This window comes from Chrysemys picta, chromosome 11 (genome assembly GCF_011386835.1).
Source record: "Chrysemys picta bellii isolate R12L10 chromosome 11, ASM1138683v2, whole genome shotgun sequence".
Taxonomy (NCBI): Eukaryota; Metazoa; Chordata; order Testudines; family Emydidae; genus Chrysemys; species Chrysemys picta.
The window spans coordinates 37,581,930-37,601,744 of NC_088801.1; the positions used below are offsets into that span (position 1 = coordinate 37,581,930).

The following is a 19,815-nucleotide window of genomic DNA, read 5'->3' on the forward strand; positions in this document are numbered from 1 at the left end:
GGAGGCACGGTCAGGCAGCTGTGCGTGCTGCCTGCGTTCGCAGGCACTGCCCCCGTAGCTCCCATTGGCCACGGTTTCTGGCCAATGGGAGCTCCGGGGCGGTGCAGCAAGCGGAGCTTCCCTGATCACTCCTGCACCTAGGGGGTCGGACATGCCAGCCGCTTCTGGGGAACTGCACAGAACCAGGGCAGGCAGGCAGCCTGCCTTAGCCTCGGTGCGCCACCGACTGGACTTCTAACAGCCCGGTCAGTGGTGCTAACTGGAGCTGCCAGGGTCCCTTTTCAACCAGGTGTTTCGGTCAAAAACCAGGTACCTGGCAATCCTAAATATAGCTCAACTGCTTGGTAATAGCGACCACAATGTAATAATGTAGTGGGGAAAGTAACAACGAAACCCACCACAGGAGCAACTTCAGAAAGAGACTGTATAAAAATGAGACAGCTATTTAAATGGAAATTAAAAGAAACAGTCACAAGAGTGAAAGGTCTGCAGCCTGCATGGAAACTATTTAAAAAACCATAGGAGGGGTGCAAACTAAATGTATATCCCAACTAAAAAAGAAAACAGTAAGAGGACCAAAAACAAAAAAAAACAAAAAATAAGCCACCATAGCTAAACAGCAGAATAAATGTGTCGGTTAGAGAGAAAAAGGCATCCTTTAAACAATTGGAAGTCAAATTCTGCTGCAGAAAATAGAAAGGAGCATAAACCCTGCAAGCCAAGTGTAAAAGTATAATTAGGCAGGCCAAAAAAGACACTTTAGAGAAAGGTGCAATAAACGTCATGATGGAAAATTATAGAATAACCTTCCGCCAGAGAAAGGCTGTTCCTAATCTTCACTTAGTATTTGGCTTATGCCTTGAAGCATGATAGTTTATATGTACGAAGGTCAAACCAATCTAATATACAGTAACTGTGAACATTCTCCACGATCAATAGAAATGGAAATCTTTTTTATTCTTTAAGCTTTACAGAATTTTAACATTCTCCTTAAAAAGAAATGGCATGATATGGTCACCAGTGATGAAAATGTGAAATTCTCTATTTATCTAGCACAGTTTCATGGTAAGAAAGAAATTAAATAACAGTGAAAAATAATTATTGATTTAACTTAGTATTTATTCATATTCAAATCATTTAGCTGAGGCCATTTAATAAAGTGGCTAACTTAGAAGAATTAATCTTTACCAGCTTCTGTTCCTCTTCTCAATCTCTTTCTTTAGCATAGTGGCATGAAGCTGACTTCATTGTTATTTTTTATTTATTTCACAAGTAGCATCTAGATCCTCCAATGTAGGTCAGGGCCCCCTGGTGCTAGGCACTATACAAACACACAGTAAAAGACAGTCCTTGCCTGAAAGAGCTCACAATCTAAATAGACAAGAGGGACAAAGAATGGGGCAAAAAAGTTTTCTATACCCACATTGAGAGTATTTATTTTAATTCTGTCTGTAAAACCTTCAAGTTAGGAAATATTTGATCCCACCACTAAAATAGAATATAGTATCGTACTTGGTGTTATGTTTTAGCCCTATAACTTGCCAAAAGAAGCAATCCCTGCTCTGGCATGCTAGTATTCAGGGTGGATTCTTCCTTGGCTAACATTTAATCAAGCAAGCAAGGCACTGTGCAGCCGGACTACAAAGCCATTTTACATGAGCTCCCACCCTCATATAGCTCCACAACTCCCAAATAAAGAGTTTTCTTACCAGGAAATTTCCTTCTCTCCCTTGCACAATGGGCTAGGCTATCTCCTGAACAAATCAGCCAACTCTGTAATCACTATATATGATCCTACAGGGCTTGCTTACTCCAGAAGGCAAGATACATTTTAGGCTCGATAATGTCCCATGTAACTTGTCATATGACAGAGCGTTTTGTACCATGTAATAACTTAAAGGGGTACCAACATTGCCAAACCAACTGCAGAGTTCTCATTTAGAAAAGTATCATCCTTCAAGTTTACACAGAGCCTGTGGTAAATCAGCTAATTGGTGCGCCAGTGGTGACAAGTTTGTAATAAGCTCCTTCCCTGGCCATCAGTTCATTATGATTGCCCTTTTCAACAATAATTCCTTGAGACATGACAGCTATGATATCAGAGTGTTGAATTGTAGACAACCGATGTGCTATGACAATGCAGGTCCGTCCCTCTCTGGCTTTATCCAATGCATCTTGCACAGTCTGCAGACAATAGACATAGTATCAGAATGAAAATGTGCCAGCTGAAATGGAGGTCAAGATCTGGAAAACCCCTGATTAGTCTATACCAATAATTAGATGGCTCAGCATTTCTAAAATTTACTGTTGGACATTTGAACCAAAGCTGAATCAAAGGTGAAGTTATTGATGTGCTTGGCTGACCCATGAATTAAACAGCTAGTATATAGGAGGGATTAGCAAATATGCATAACTCTAGAAATTATACATGAGTCCTTCAGTTACATCCTGAATGTCATTTTAGTGCTGATGTGGTTTAAAACTACCAGTGTTACTTTCATCTCAAGGTGCAAGAAAGCCATGCAAATCCTTGCCTGAGTTCTTAGTCCCAGTGCTGCAGTCTTTAATTGAAGTTAATGAAACTACTGCATGCTCAGGCCCTTTATGCATACAGTAATTCCTCACCTAACGTTGTAGTAATGTTCTTGAAAAATGCGACTTTAAGAGAAACGATGTTAAGCGAATCCAATTTCCCCATAAGAATTCATGTAAATAGGGGGGATTAGGTTCCAGAGAATTTTTTTCACCAGACAAAAGACATTATATACATATACAATATAAGTTTTAAACAATTTTAAACAAACAATTTAATACTGTACTCAGCAATGAAGAGTGCGAAGTTTGGTTGAGGTGATGGAGTCAGAGGGTGAAAGAGGGTGGATCGTCCGGCTGCTCCTCTTGCTGTTCTTTCCAAAGTACCTGGGGGTGCTCAACCCCCGGCTCTTCCCTAAGCCTGCCCCCGCTCCACCCCCACCCCACCTTTTCCTGCCCCTGCTCCCCCCTCCCCCCAAGCGCACTGCATCCTCACACCTCCCTCCCCATGCCACCTGCCCGCAGCAATCAGCTGTTTTGCGGCATTCAGGAGGCTGGGGGAGAGGGGAAGGACGCAGCGCGCGGCCTCCCCCTTCCCTCCCTGTGCCTCCTGCCTGCAGCAATCAGCGGTTTGGGGGCATTTGGGGGACGCATGCCACATCCTCATTCCTCCCCCAAAGCCTCCTGAATGGCGTGAAACAGCTGATTGCTGCAGGAGGGAGTCTAAGAGCAGCTATGGCTGGTTGGTTTTGTATTTTTACATATTAGAACAAGGGTAGGCAACCTATGGCATGCGTGCCAAAGGCGGCACACGAGCTGATTTTCAGTGGCACGCACACTGCCCGGGTCCAGGGGGCTCTGAATTTTAATTAAATTTTAAATGAAGCTTCTTAAATATTTTAAAAACCTTATTTACTTTACATACAACAATAGTTTAGTTATTTATTATAGACTTCTAGAGAGAGACCTTCTAAAAACGTTAAAATGTATTACTGGCATGCGAAACCTTAAATCAGAGTGAATAAATGAAGACTCGGCACACCACTTCTGAAAGGTTGCTGACCCCTGTATTAGAATGTTATAAATAGTGTTTTAGGGCTGAATTTACCCAAAGAAAAAATACTGTCTGTGATAAGAGGGTATCTCTTTATCTCGTACTTTTCTAAGGTTTCTGTATCAGACAGAAACAAATTAAAATTAAATTTTATTATTATGGACATTTCTTTTATGAGAACACACCTAGATAATTATACTGAACCTCCCTCATTCTCTTTTATTGCACATTTACCTTTTCACTTTCTGTGTCTAAGGCAGATGTTGCTTCGTCCAGTAATAAGATTTTAGGATCTCGTATGATGGCCCGAGCTATAGCGATGCGTTGCTTTTGCCCACGAGAAAGCTGGGATCCCTGAGCCCCAACATTAGTTTCATATTTCTGAAAAATATACCATAGGGGAAATTTTATTCCTAAATGAGCATGCCTTCAATTACAACAATGGATAAACTGGGACAATATTGAGGTGCCCCATGGGGAGTGGGCCATGAGTCTCCTTTCTGTTTGGTAACCCTGTTTGCTTCCTCTCCTTTCTGTTTGGTAACGCTGGAACCTTTCCTTTCTGTCTCCTATCAGAGTTTGAAATTTTGAAAATATTGCTTTCTGCTGGATATTTAATTTTTAAAGTATTTGCCCAACAGTAAAAAAAAAAAAAAAAATCAAACCCCAAATCCCCATAAAATAAATCACAACAAAACCAACATTATGCCATTCTCCATTCACCACCACCACCACCACCACTAAGAGCTGTGAAAATAAAAAGACCACTGTTGGCACATGAAAAGGTCTAATTTGTTTTGGTGGGAAATCTCATTACAATGAATACCTTGCCTTTCTCAGCTGTCTTTTGTCCCACTATTTAGGCCCCATCATAGCATTTGTTTGATTTTGGTTTTTAGGTTTTTACTGTCCTTGCAAATATACTTACGTCTGGAAGGGACATGACAAAGTCATGCAGCTGGGCCTTCTTTGCTGCTTCTATAACTTCTTTCATAGTGATCTCTTTGCTGTTATCACCATATTTAATATTATCAGCAATACTACAGTCAAATAACACAGGCTCCTGAGACACTATTCCAATTTTAGATCTAAGGAACTGTACATTTACTTTCTTGGAATCGTGGCCATCTATTAACTACCAGTAAAAAAGACAAAATATGATATATCATTTCAGACTTGTGACATACAAAGAATGAATAGCTTTTGCTGAAACAAAATAGTCACAACAAGGCTTTAAATATATACAGCTTTGTAAAATAAAGTGTGCACAACATCACACTACTGTTAGTAACTAGAATAAGAATACTGTTTAGATTTACCGTCTTTGTTTTTAGCAAATAAATGATCACAAGGGTCCCTTCTGGCTTTGAAATCTATGGAATTAAACAGGTCCAAGGAGATAACAGTATAGTGCACATTCTCTGAGTGGCAAGCAACAGGCACAAAATATTTGTATGCCCATTGTGACCAAAGAACTCTAGTAGGCCAAATGCTGAAGTCTTTACTCAAGGCCATGTGCGCTGACTTTTAAGCAGATTTCACAACTGATAGTATGATACATGGACCTTAACTGTTCAGTTCTTACTCAGGCAAAGCGCCCGCTGATTTCAATGAGAATTTTGCCTACAAGAAGACTGAGCAAAAACCAAGGGCCAGCTCATTCCAGGTGGATCTTCTTGAAGAGGTAAGTCTAATTTTCCCTCCCTAACCCTCTCAGATGTCTCTACACTTGGGCTATGTAGATTCTGAGGGGCAGGAGGGTGTCAAAAAGAGAAGGTGCTGCTCTCCATGACACCAATCCCATCTGTGTGCCTGGATTTCTGCATAGAGGTGTATTACCTCCTTCTAGGGCCTCTCTGTGACTGTTACTGAGCATCAGCAGAGAGAACCAGCCAAGGTTCACCAACTTAGGTTGGATCATTGGAGAACTTTAGACTGTAAATTTGAGGAAAGATCAAGAGAGCTACACCCTATTGTGGATGGTGTGAAAATCCACTGAAGTGATCCTCAGCTGTGCAAATGTTACTTAGTGACTCTTTGGTAAAATCTCCTATGTAACGCTGGAGAAGAACTTTGGAGTCTGAAGATTTCTGCAGCTGGCAAGCACTAAAACTATCCAAGTAGTGAAAGCTGCTTACCACACGTCCTTTCTCAGGGTCATAAAAGCGCTCCAGAAGCTGGACGCTAGTGCTTTTGCCACATCCACTACTTCCAACAAATGCAAGTGTCTGCGCAGGTTTAACAGACACTGAGAAGCCGTTCAAAACTTGGATGTCAGGCCGAGAAGGATACGTGAACCTGCAGTTGATAAATTCAATGCTTCCCTTGAAATTGTCCTGGTGAAAAAGTGAGACAGAAAGTGCTAAGAACTGAATTCTGAATAGTGACAAAACTCCTCACATTAAATATGATTCTTGTTTCCAATATTAGTTTTTGTGAGTGACTTAGGTGCTTGTGAAATAACCCTGGAGACTGAGGAACCCGAAGACTGACTGGCTTGACTGTCCTGGGACAGGAGTCTTCTATTTAGCCAGAACTATGCTGCTGTATTCATTCATTCTATCAGTGGAAGCTTCCCCACACTGTACTGCAAATAGCCTAAACATAGAAGGGGACCAACTTTTGAGCTGAGACAGTAGTTCATTCTCCAACTCCATTCAGAGGTTTTGATTGCCAACAGAGGTGCCAATTAATGCCAAATTTGAAGGTGTTTCTGTGATATGCTCATACAAGAACAAGGAGATTATAAACATGCTTAGTGACTGAACCCGTCTGGATTTAAATCACTGTTGTAGAGGTGGAAGAAAATCTCATTATCCAGTGAATCCATCCAGCTCCCAACTCTCAGATCCGTTATTAGTACGTATTCACCATTTATTGATCCTCTGTGTGAAATTTCTGGTAGACTGGGAATAATTTGACTGCATGTCTCATGCTTACATTATAGCACATAGCTCAGTACTTCCCAAAAGCAAGGATATCTAGCAAATATTCAGATGTCAACTTACCTTGCTCACAAACAGAGGTGTATATGAAATAATCCCTAATTACTGGGGTTTCAATACCTATATCATTGGGTTGAATAATGACATTACCTGCATTACTCATCTCTACTCTTACCCATTTTTCCCCTCCATTACTGTAAACACTGATTTGGGGAACCCGATCCACCAGTTGAAAAAAACGTGCAGCAGATATTTTTGCTTTAGCATAGTTTGGAGTATAAGAAGAAGCTCTTCCCAAAGCAGTGCCACTGGTCACAACGGCAGAGATCACCCTGCAGTCAAGGAGGAAAGCTTTTAGCTCGTGGGTTATGTACATTTGTGAATTTTATTGTAAACAACATACTTCTGTAGTAAAGTATGTGCCTGTCTGCAAGTATCTTCTTACCTAAACACATAGCTATAATGAAGTCCTTCATTCTCCACCAAAAAACCTCCATATCGATAAGAGACTGAATTGGCTATGAACACTATACATTGGGCAAAGCCAAAACAGATTCCATAAATATTTGCCTTACTGATTGCAGCTCTGTATGGGATTTCCAGCTGTTCTTCATATGCTTCAATGAACTTTCTCTCCTTCCCTATTCCAGCTACAGTCCTAATGTTAGAGAGGGCTTCACTGGAAATCTGAAGAAAAAAATAGGTTACAGGTAAAACATTTAGGAATCACTCTGAAAAAGTGGGAAGACCTTCTCTTTATCCCACTTTTCACTGAGAGGGCAACATGATTGTTTGGCAAATTATAGAAACTAATGATGTACAAATTGGTTCAGATACAATAAGAACTGATGCAAACCTCAAACAGGACCTTTTCTGAAGTCAACCCTCCTCGGACTAGACTACCGCAAAACATTCACGCTGAGGATGGCCTTGCTTGGGCTCTTACACATGGGTGAATTTCACTTTGTATATGTCACTGGCACCACTATTCCTTAATAACAGAATGTGTCCAACTCCAAACAAAGAGGTGTGATTATTCTGGCAGACCCTCTCATCAGCTGAAACATGGCCTTCCTCAACTTCCTATGCTGATATTGTGTTGTGCTGGGAGATGCGTGTCTGGCTGAACGTAGGACTAGGGATTTGTAATGTATATCTTAGTCTGACCATGGGCTTGACAATGGCATTTTAGGCAGCAATCTCTAGTTAAACTGAGCAACACCGAATATGCCATAATGCTAAATATTTTTAAATATATGGAACTGTGGGAATGTTGGTGTTAATCATAGATGAAAAGTAGTTATTTTCTTGTTTGCACTTAAGAACTTTTTTATTTCAATTGTTTTATTTCTGTTTTTTTCTTACACCAGTGGTCTTGGGGGAAAGGGTGATAGAGCCTAACCTTTTATAAATTAAAGGCAGATGAATTTACTACTTAAGCTTTTCCATTAACACCTTGCCAGTTCATGTTCAAGAAAAGTGGCTAGATGGAACATACAGATGAGGGTACAATCCTGGCTGCACTGAAGCTAATGGCAAAACTCCCATCAGCTTCGGTGGGACCAGGGTTTCAGCCAGAGGGTAGAGAAAGAGCAATTCCATGCCTGACTGCATGTACAATCTATTGTGTAATATTATCATGCAGTGTAGGAAGCTGGTATCAATTCCCCATTGTCTTTTTCTCTGCTTTGGAAACTTTTTTGAGATACCCGTTAATTGTAAGGATTAGGTTCTAGTTTTGTTGCTTATAAAGTTAGTCTCAACCCACAGTTGGGCTATATTTTCATCAATGGAAGGCATACAGAGTTTATTCTATACCAGATTATTGCTTCATTCAGTTTGTCCTGTGTATTTTAATTCACAGGTTTGTCATGTTTAAATGTACTTGCTGTTTGCCTTGCCATTTGTAATGGCTCAGTCTGTTTTGCCTTCTCTCATCTACGTATAGATATTCTTACTAAATTTTGTTTCATTGCCTATGAAAGCTTTCTGCATGCAGCATAGAGGAGGTGACCTGAATATGAATACGTAAAAATGATTTAGGTCAATTTTCCATTACATTTGTTCCAGACCAGTGTGTAGCATTAGTGCTGGAGCATTAGCATGTACCTTGAAGGAGAGAATAAATAGGCCTTGTGAACTTGAGTATTCAGACTATGTCTTTCTATATTTTAAAATGGCAGAGAGGCAATCATTGTAGAAAAGACTTAAACAAACCCTTTCGTATTTAGATGCTAGGCTGCTGAATAAATTAGAAAATATCACCAGACATAATCAGTCATTGAAGCATTGAATGTCCTTTTCTTCCTCGCCTCTGGGTCATTCCGTTGAGTAATGCCTGATGCACTGGCCATTTGTCAAGTTTCTATCTCTACATCAATTTCAAGAAGATATTTTGATTGATTATTTGCTGTAAATAATTTAGCCATTGTGAATGAGAGAATAGTCAGCATTGACTCTTCCTAGACTTTGGGTGTCTTTGTTTGAACTAGTGTTATCAACTCCATGAAGTGTTAATTATCTTAATTCATGTTGTATACAGGCATGTGATTTTTTTTTTAGTTTTCCTAGAATTCTGTTAACATATAAGGATAATCTAAATTTGTAGAACTCATTCATTTCTACAGTTTAATTTATTTAGACTGCATATCCCTGTTTGTCTGACAAACTGTTTGGCCTCAGTCCCAGAGAAGGAGGAATTGTGCTGTATAACTCTGCCGGCCAGCCTACATCTATGAAAAAAATCATTCCATAATCTCTTTTTTTCTCTGCATCGGGGGCGGGAGGGGAAGGAAGTCTGCACAATTACTAAATGGGGAGTGTTTCTAATACCATGTCCTCCAACTGGCCCCATTTTCTTGGAGCAGATCAGTATTTGCACTGTTCTACCAGGTACGTTTTAAAATGGATCCAGTTCTGGCTACTGGCAACATGTGGCTGGCAGCATCGGTGACAGATTTTAAGACAAGGAACCCTATGAGTGCTGTCAGGGCAGCTGCCCTGTTCACCTCCATTTCTGACTAGGGATGGGGAGAATGGACAGCTGCCATTCCCTGTCTCTTCCCCACCTCAGCTGCTGCTACATACACTAGAGGTCTTCCAGCAAATGCAGCTAGTGGCTTTGGCTGAGACACTCTCTAAGTAAGTACTGATCTGGCTGAGTGCCTATAACCCCTCCACAGAGATCCCTATTAAGAACCACATGTGGAGCAGCCCCTAGATGTTCATTGCCAAAAGACCATGAAGGTTTGCTAACTGGGAAATCGGGAGAGAATGGGAGTGGGAGCAACAGAGAAGGCAGACAATCAGGGAACACTGCACACACAACTTATTCCTCCCCATGAAGGCTCTCACTCCTGTGATGGCTTGCTTAACAAACTTGACCTGTATCTATTTCCCTCACCCACTTTGGAGAACACATACTGCAGTTACAATGTACACTTTGTTTGGTATCAAAATGAGACAGCAGAGGAAGACATGCTGCATGGTACAAAAAGTCAAAGCAAAAAAGTTTACATTACTCCTATAAAGGAAAGGCTTTACTATGCTATGTTCTAGCTTAGAAAATCCAACTGATGTGGAAACAGTGGGCTCCTAAAATCTAGCCCATCCAGTTGCAGAATACAGCTCACTATAAAAACAACCCAGCTGTCTTTAAAATCAGCAGATACTGTTTTCTGGGTTAGTGCTGAATTCTAGAATGCAATGATTTCTTAATGCACATGACCATTGTTTCCTGCTGATGGGCTACAAAAGCATAAGAGGGTGCCTTCAGATATGCATTTTAAAAGGAATAAGCAATAAAAGAGACTGGAATTAGAGACTCATATCTTACCGTCTGAGGTCATAGCCTTTTTGAGGAGGAAGTCATTTTCCAAGCAGTAAGTACTTCTAGAGCTGGGAAAGTCGCCATGAAATTTCAGTGGCCCGACAAGCAGAAATACTGCCCTTTGTATATCTCTACCACTTCTATAGCGTCTGACTCACTGATAATTCCAACTGCATGAGCTATGACTGTCACACACATCCACCCCAAATGCCTGCTAATCTAAAATTAGTTTTCAGAAAACATTACCTGCCCAATAATTTCCATAGCTTGCTTGTCCTGCGAGGCAAATCCTGTCAACATTTTAGCCTGCACAGCTCCAGATAAGGCTAAAAAGGGCAGGAAGCACATTATAACTAGACTTAGTTTCCAGCTGAAGTAGAAAGCAATGATAATGGCCACTCCAATGTTGGTTAAGGAACTGACAATCATTCCTATCTGAGATCCGGTAGCCTTAAAAGAAAACAAAAGTAGATTACTGAATTGTATTCCCACAGTAACATCAATCATCATACATGCTTCAAAAGACCATCAAATACCTTCCCATCAAGCTTAGAGCATTCTAGCTATTAAAATAACATGGCATGGATTAGTATGTTTAGATTGACTCCATAGGTATTAGCCCAGTCTAGCTGTCCTTTTTCCCATTGAAGTCAAATGAGAATTTTTGTCAAAACAAAGACTGCAGGCTCAATCCCTAAATGTTCTCTTGACCCACAAGCCTTCCCAAGGACTAGGAAAGAAAAACAGTCCCTAAGAATGCTAATAGATGTAAAGATGTAATTAGGGGTGAATTTTTACCATTTAGATGACTCCCTTTGACTTCCATAGAAGCTGCTCATGTGCATCAGTATGTGGAATTTGACCCAAATATCTATTTGTTTTATGTATTTATTTATCTTTGAATAATAAAGAGGTGCCCATAATAGGCTCTATGAACCCTAGCATATAGCTAGAAATACAGCAAAATTCCAGCAGCGCTAAAATAATCAAACAGGAACTCATTGAGGCAGTATTTGGCAAAGATTTAAAAAGGGATGAATCACAGTTGCTGTTTATCCCTATTTCAGATAAAGTTTAAAAATACCTTTGTATTAATCTTTGTTGGTAATTTTATCTTTGCCTCATGCACTATGGGAACATTTTTCTTTCTGACAATTTTACTGTATTTGATTGGTCTGTCTCAGCAGCAACAAACATTTAACTTCACTAAATGGGAACTAAATTGTATATTTAAAAAAAAGTTTGAGCTCTTAAATCATTAGGTGTGAAATTCATCACCCAGGTGTGGAGTGCCAACACCCAGTTCGTCTCACTACTTTATCTCTCTACTAGAGCTACAGGGAGGGATGGGGGGCTGGGACTTGTGGCTGTTTTGGGAGTCTCCATCCCCCCTGCGTACCATGGAAAGGGTCTCTTTGTGGGTTCTACATTAGTCAGTGTGGAGTGCAACAATGAGACAGGTCCAGGATCTGTTCCTACATGGATCCTCTGGCTATAACATGCCACATACGTAGCACAAAGTGGCTGCAGCTGTTATGTCAGATACTTAGAGGTGGTTCTGAACTGGAACAGTGAGCTCCATAGAAATCCAGGGAAGTTTGGATATACATTCAGCTCTGAACCTGGTGACTGGCCTTATACCTGCATGTACCTAAGGTTGTTCCCCCCCCTATTTCGTTCTGATTTACCTCACATGGATAAGGTGTACACTACAGGAGACATTTCTATTTATGTATTTTTATGTGTTTATATATCACTCCCTAAGCTGATGAGGAAGTTGTCCAATTAGAAGACTTCCCTTCCTCATAGCTCATTTCTCTCCAGACTCAGAAGCAGTGGAGAGGCAAGTGTGGTTTATTTCTGTTAGAAAATGAAGTTGTAAAGAGGGGGAAATCTTGAGGGCTAGCGGGAAACAGAGACAGAGTAGGCACACATTAAGCAGCAGTTTGACAAGTGGATCTTTTGTTTGTTTCCTTCTAAGGGAGAATTTAGAAAACCTGCCACACTATTGCCTAGCAAGGTATAACTGAGCAATCTCCTGAGCAGGTCCGGTGTTCTGTAAATTCAGTAACTACAATGTTTTCTGATTTGTATGTAGGGAATTTGAGCTTAAAGTTTTCTCTTGTCTCTACCCCCCTTTGCACCCTTCCTTTGTTTTAAAAGAAAAGTTAACTCTTTGCGAAACAAGATGTGTAAATGGTGGGGGGAAGAGAAAATAAATCCTTTACCATGAATTGTAAATGCGGCTGACTGGCAGTCAGCACTGTGAAAACCATAGTATTTAATTTGTGATAATTCAGTGTCATGAGAAGTAATAAATCATGTGCAAATGGGGAAAAATTCACCTTAGGAGATGAGAAATGGACAAAATATGCAAGCAACGATACAAAATTAACACAACTAAACCTAACACTATTTGTAAAACAATTAATACTTTAAAGATAACGTCTATCCATCTATTAGAAATAAATAGGTCCAAGTCACCATTATATATAAAATCTTCTACATCTTTATACATGTTATTGCTAATTTGAACAACATGGGTATTTTTTCAAGCTAGTAATGCTTTTATAGTTAAGGTCAGTGGATCAATAATACGTAATTTTCAATGTTTTTTTTAATGGTTGGGTTCACTTTGAATAATAGTTTCATTCTGAAATGCTGGTACAGGCATAATTGTAGTTTGGCCAATAATAGTTTTTAGTTTGGCCATTTTACTGCTGGGAGTCATCACCTGGTGAGTATCACAAGAAAGGAGAGGATGGCAGCTAGCTCATCTGTCTTGTTGGGCTGGGTCTGGCAGGCATGACCGCAGACAGGCATTGTGATGTTGAAGACATCACACCTCCATAGGTATTAATAGCCCTTTTGAGGAGCAACTAGCCATAGGTGGTGCCCACCAGGTTTTTGTGTTGCTTAATAAAGCACCAGCAGATCCATGTAGATATAGGTGTTCTTTGTAGATTCCTGTTTTTAGGTAACCTTCTACTGTGCCTAATTTATTAAATATTGCCATATTTGGGTTTACTATTGGTAAAGATACCATAAATACAGTATACATAGAGTCTGACACTCAACAAGATTGTTTAGAATAAGATGTGCCTTGATTAGGATGTGGTATCACAGATCCCAAATTTTGAAGAGTACTAAAAGGAATTTATTTCCATGCTTTAACACATTGCCAATTCACAGAAATTCCTTTTGTACTATTTACTTAGGTGTTTATTCTCAATAAGGTTTGGCACCGTTCCAACTTCAACATTTCTTAGTGTATTGATTACCCTGTCCAATGCATAGCCGCCATAAGTGGTACAAAAATGATTTTCATTCCCACTTTGTTTTTTGCTTTCTTATTATTAACTTTAACCAATTCATTGATTCTTTTGCCTGTCTATTTAAACAAATGAGCAATGTCATGCATATTTAACAGTGTTCCTGTCTTCATTAGCTAGACTCGCAAGTCCATCAGTTATTGATGGAACACTGTTAGCCCCGGTGTGTTTAATGTAGCTGACATGTCTTTTTTTATGTTTTAAAAATCTACTCTATTTTAAAACAGATCCCACAATTTGTTTTTGCTTTGTAACTAGGACTGTCGATTAATCACAGTTTACTCATGCAATTAACTTTAATCGCAATTAATTGCAGTTTTAATCATACTGTTAAACAATAGAATACCAATTTAAATTTATTAATATTTTTTGATGTTTTTCTACATTTTCAAATATATTGATTTCAATTTCAACACAGAATACAAAGTCTTACAGTGCTCACTTTATATTATTTTTATTACAAATATTTGCACTGTAAAATGATAAAAGAAATGGTATTTTTCAATTCACCTCATACAAGTACTCTAGTGCAATCTCTTTATTGTGAAAGTGCAATTTACAAATACAGATTTTTGTGTGTGACATAACTGCACTCAAAAACAAAAATATGTAAAACTTTAGAGCCTACAAGTCCACTCAGTCCTACTTCTTGTTCAGCCACTTGTTAAGACAAACAACTTTGTGTACATTTTTGGGAGATAATACTGCCCACTTCTTATTTACAATGTCACCTGAAAATGAGAACAGGCGTACACAGGGCATTTTTGTAGCTGGCATTGCAAGGTATTTACCTACCAGATATGCTAAACATTTGTATGTTCCTTCATGCTTCAGCCACCATTCCGGAGGACATGCTTCCATGCTGATGACACTCATTAAAAAAAATAATGTGTTAATTAAATTTGTGACTCAACTCCTTGAAGGAGAATTGTATGTCTCCTGCTCTGTGTTTTACCTGCATTCTGCCATATATTTTATGTTATAGCAGTCTCAGATGATGACCCAGCACATGTTGTTTCTTTTAAGAACACTTTCACTGCAGATTTGACAAAATGCAAAGAAGGTACCAATGTGAGATTTCTAAAGGTAGCTAAAGCACTTGACCATAGGTTTAAAAATCTGAAGTCCCTTCCAAAATCTGAGAGGGATGAGGTATGGAGCATGCTTTCAGAATTTTTAAAAGAGCAACACTACAATGTAGAAACTATAGAACCTGAACCACCAAAAAAGAAAATCAGACTTCTGCTGGTGGCATTTGACTCAGATGATGAAAATGAACATGCGTCAGTCCGCACTGATTTGGATCATTATCGAGCAGAATCCATCATCCGCATGCATATATGACCTCTGGAAGGATGAAGCATGAAGGTGACATATGAATCTTTAGTGCATCTGGCTCGTAAATACCTTGGTACACCAGCTACCCCACTGCCATGAAAATGCTTGTTCTCACTTTCAGGTGACATTGTAAACAAGAAGCGAGCAGCATTATCTCCTGCAAATGTAAACAAACTTGTTTGTCTGAGTGATTGGCTGAACAAGAAGTAGGACTGAGTGGACTTGCAGGCTCTAAAGTTGCACGTTGTTTTATTTTTGAATGCAGTTATTTTTTGTACATAATTCTACATTTGTAAGTTCAACTTTCATGATAAGGAGATTGCACTACAGTATTTGTATTCAGTGAACTGAAAAATACTATTTCTTTTGCTTTTTACAGTGCAAATATTTATAATCAAAATAAATACAAAGTGAGCACTGTACAATTTGTATTCTGAGTTGTAATTGAAATAAATATATTTGAAAATGTAGAAAACATCCAACAATATTTAAATAAATGGTATTCTATTATTGTTTAACAGCGCAATTAATTGCACAATTAATCATGATTAATTTTTAATCACGATTAATTATGGATAATTTTTAATCACTTGACAACCCTATTTGTAACCCTTATGTCCTAAAAATATCAGAGTAGGATTGAGTTTCCTGACTCCCAATAGCATCCCTTATTTGCTCATTGATATGCAGCCTAATCTTTCAATTGGTATAGAAGTGGATAATCTAGACACAGTATTTTTACACATTTCAATTTCTGTCATATTCCAATGTAATGATTTTAAAACCATAGATTTATGCATAAATTGGGTATTGAAAGAAGGATGAGTCCACTCTTTGGTCCTGGTTCCACTTTTGGACATGAAATAGGTTCTGTGGTTGTTGCCGTGGTAGTTGCTGCAAGCGGGTCTACTACCTTTAGGGTAATTCTTTTTGTTTCTGGTATGCGGGACATGTGGATCTTTTTTCCTTGGAGAAAATGTTAATACTTATTTTATAAAACACTTGGTCTTTCTTTGTTAAGGTCTTAACTAGCAGGGAAACTTTTTTGGTTCACCTAATTTCTATTTACACTGTTCATTGCATTTTGTAGTTCCAACTTCCATTACCAGATCCAGGAAGATGGACTTGATCAGCGTAACAGAACCGGGGCCATCAGCATCTTCAGTTCAGCTGTTGCAGCACTAAAGAAAAAGGAACATAGAGACAGAGCAGCCACTGTTAGCAGTGCCATGGATCAGAACTATTGGTCTGACAAGACTGCTACAGCTCCAGAATGGATCTATGTCCAGCTCCAGAGAAGGGAGATGGATTTGTGTATAATGTCCAAATCGACAGAACCATTGTCAGTTCCTTTGTTAATTCTGGCTACATCCTTGGTTCCAGAGAGCTCTGTCACAATGTCGGCCCAAATTCACTTTTCAACTCTAGTTCATGTGTCTGTTCCAAGTCTCACATGCAAGGTTTCTAAAAGGAGGCATGTTTCCCTGATCCCAAGGTCTTCCTCATCTCATGTTAGTAAGAAAAGACAGGAAGGTGTTTCTGGTCTTTCCCTGGAACACCCTGTGCTTCCTCTCCTACAGGGTTTCCACAGACAGATGGGTCTCCATACCTCCCTCTGGATCCATTGTTATCCTCGGTGCACTCTGGATTCCCTGCTGATCAATAGCAATCTGGCATTGCAAGCTGTCACTCAGCGATCGCCACTCACTTCTCCACCACCACTACAGCTCTCATTTTGATGTCACTGCACCAGAGGGCTGGGGAGAGCTCCGCACATGGTTCCAGGAATTTAGCCTTGCACATCCGAAAGTTCAGCAGCCACTGTTCATCATCATCCCATATAACAATGTGATCCCACCAGTCAGTGCTTGTTTCCGGGCCCTGAAACAGTGCAACAACCACCTCGAATTTTTTCTTTCCATAGCACACAGAAAAACAGCCTGCAAGGAATCCTCATTTTCCTTGCGGCTCCTCTCACGGCTCTAGAAATACTGCAGGATCAGGCGCAAGGGTTTGAGGAAGGATGCAGAGGCCTGTGGTTCACTTCATACCACCGTATGGGGTCTGCCTCCTGTAGGCATGTTCCCAAACCCCAGTTGCTGGGGAAACTGGTATTTCTGGGGCCCGTGGGGCCACCTCAGAAATTTTTCAGTTATCCTCCACGTGGATGGAGAGGTAATATTTCATCTACAAAGGATCTGGTAGTCCAGAGATCTTTGGGACCCAACTCCTTTGGATCTGTCGACACTGCAAATGATGATGCCTGAAATGCTGTCCAAGGAAGAAGATGAGGCAATAGCTCCTTTCTTTGAGCAGGAGCATATGGAACCGGATTTTTAATCTGATATATCACTGGATGAGGACTCTACGCAGTTCCACAATTTTGGTGGCTCACACGGTGTCCACCTTAAACCTACCTGCAGTACCTATCAAGAGACTTCTCTCCTGGTGTTTGATATCCTTGATGCTACTTCTAGGAGTAAAATATCCCTACCCATTTGGGATGGTTAACTACAGCCAGTAGTTAATTTTGTAACGTTGCCTGCATATTTTGTTATAACAATATAAATCCTTCCTGAATGCGTTAACTAGAACCTCATATAAACACTTAATCAAGTAATTTAGTATTGCCATGATTGATAATCTAGGCAGCAAAGGTTGGAGTGTTAGCAAATGAATCAAACTCCCTGTGATTCTTTGTATACAAAACCCCATGAACCTTTGTGCATGAACTTAAGTGTTTTGTATCTATGATTCTAGTTTTGTATCTATGATTCTAGGGACTCTGTACTTAGGTTAAATTTAGTGTGTGACCAAGTGGTGGAATGTGTATAATATTTTTACCCTGATCCTGTTGACCTGTGAAGAATATGTCCAGATGTCCAGTAAGGGTCCACTTGTGATTGATGAGATAATGTCTCAGTGATTGATAAGATAATGACCCACTGAGAGATGTCTTTAGCTTATTAAGAATTACTTGTTGCCACAGGTGTTTCCTATAATCAGGACAGATAAGCTAAGATACCATTAAAGAACAGATAAATTACAGATATCTTTAACTCATTGATTAGGTAAGCTGAAATAGCATAAAAGGATCTCCTCCACTAGATCAGAAAGGGAAAGGATTTTTCCTTGTCTTGAACAAGTTGGTATATAAAGAGCAGAGTTTCTGGGACTTAGATAGGAGTGAATTGAGCTGCAGTAACTTGTCCAGTTTCCAGATTGGTTTGGTAACCATAGCCTTCCTTTCTATATTCTGTATTGGGTTGTGTTAATTCTTGACTAATTATCATTGATTAATACATTCCAGTTGAGCTTCATTATTTGACCTCTTATTAATAACGGAACTGAAACTAAACCCAAGAGTTGGGGAAAGTTTTTGGCTTTGTTCATTTCACAGCTCTATTTATTGTGTAGAGTGCAGTCACTAGAATCTTCAGAGAAGGCAGAGAATACTGCTTTAGCCTAGAACAAAGCCTTCTCTTATGCAGCTACTGTAAGGCAGAGTTGGTGTTAAGAAGTCTGTGCATGCAAATTAAAATGGAACATGTAAGTGTTTGCAACTTAATTTAACTGAAAGAGGGAGGGAGATGGCTGCTGATTTCGGAGCTGCTGGGGAAATATTGACTGCTTGCTGCTGACAGGAAGCTGTAGGCTGCAACTTTTTCTTCTTTCTCTCTCATTCTTATTTTAAATTCCTTAAAACTCCAAGAAGAAAAAAGTCCAGCAAAACTCCTGTCACCCGTTAAATATCAGTAACAAAAAAGTCCATACATTACTTTCTGTGTTTGTAGAAACAAAATTACTTGCTTTAAGTTTAGAACCAAGTATCAGTGCTAAGGTTGACCACACACATAACTCAGCAGCATACACCTTCAAACAGTAGGGGGTGCTAGAATATGGTGCTAACAGGCAGCCTTCCCCAAAAATAAGAGCATTACTTGTGCAATGTTATTCCATGCCAGCCTGAGACTGATCCCAAAATGGCATACCATGTAGTAGTAGGGAGTGCTTTTCTTAAGTGGATTGTTAGCATAAATCACAACAGCCACTTGTAATAAACTCCACACCAGGCTGAAAATTCTGTTTAATCAATGATATTACTATTGATGAATTTGGTTGAAAATGACTGTGATATGTTTCAGAAATATGCATTTAGTGATTATGGCAAAATTCCACCTTCAGGAATGAGATATTGAAGATTATATCCTAAATTCTTCTTTCAGTTATATTGGTGACTTGTGGTAACTTTACTTTTATGGCACTGATCTGTTTACACTGGTACAATGGACAGCAGGATCTGGCTCTAGTTCTGCATTTAGTTCTTTATACGAGAGTAACAAATTGCTGTGCCAGTCTATGACAGATAGTGCACACATTGGAAATTGCTTAGCTAGGCAGAGTGACAGCAGAGACCATGAGATTAGATATATATTTATATTACTGTTTACACACTAGATAATTCTTATGACATCACATACCAAATTAATGTAGTAATTAGCATGAAGCAAAGTAATTCCTAATATATAGTTTCTTACCCCTTGAACCTGTGATGCATCTGTTGCAAGTCTTGTAGTCAAGGCACCAGGGCTGTTTCTGTGGTCATCAAACCAACCAATCTCTTGCCCTAGCATAGCTTGGAAACCAATTTTCCTTAACCGTCTTGTAAGCAACTCACCAGATTTTGCAAATGTGTATCCCTGGTATGCATAAGAACAAATACACTTATTATACAGAACACACACATGCACACACAGCCGGACATGAACAGAAAAGAAACTAGCA

At 39.5% G+C, this 19,815-nt stretch overlaps 1 protein-coding gene across 6 annotated transcripts in view; it reads right to left on the reverse strand.

Moving 5' to 3' along the window:
- Window positions 1-938: 938 nt before the first annotated feature.
- Window positions 939-19,815, reverse strand: part of ABCB11 (ATP binding cassette subfamily B member 11) — a 74,642-nt gene continuing 55,765 nt past the window's right edge. For all 6 annotated transcript variants that reach the window (XM_065561801.1, XM_065561802.1, XM_065561804.1 and 3 more), the window contains 8 exons: window positions 19,569-19,730; window positions 10,607-10,810; window positions 6,977-7,218; window positions 6,707-6,863; window positions 5,725-5,922; window positions 4,515-4,721; window positions 3,821-3,967; window positions 939-2,184 (listed from right to left, as the gene is read on the reverse strand). In XM_065561801.1, the coding sequence (XP_065417873.1) occupies window positions 1,984-2,184; window positions 3,821-3,967; window positions 4,515-4,721; window positions 5,725-5,922; window positions 6,707-6,863; window positions 6,977-7,218; window positions 10,607-10,810; window positions 19,569-19,730 (1,518 nt within the window). In that variant the 3' untranslated portion in view covers window positions 939-1,983. The remainder of the gene's footprint in view (window positions 2,185-3,820; window positions 3,968-4,514; window positions 4,722-5,724; window positions 5,923-6,706; window positions 6,864-6,976; window positions 7,219-10,606; window positions 10,811-19,568; window positions 19,731-19,815) is intronic.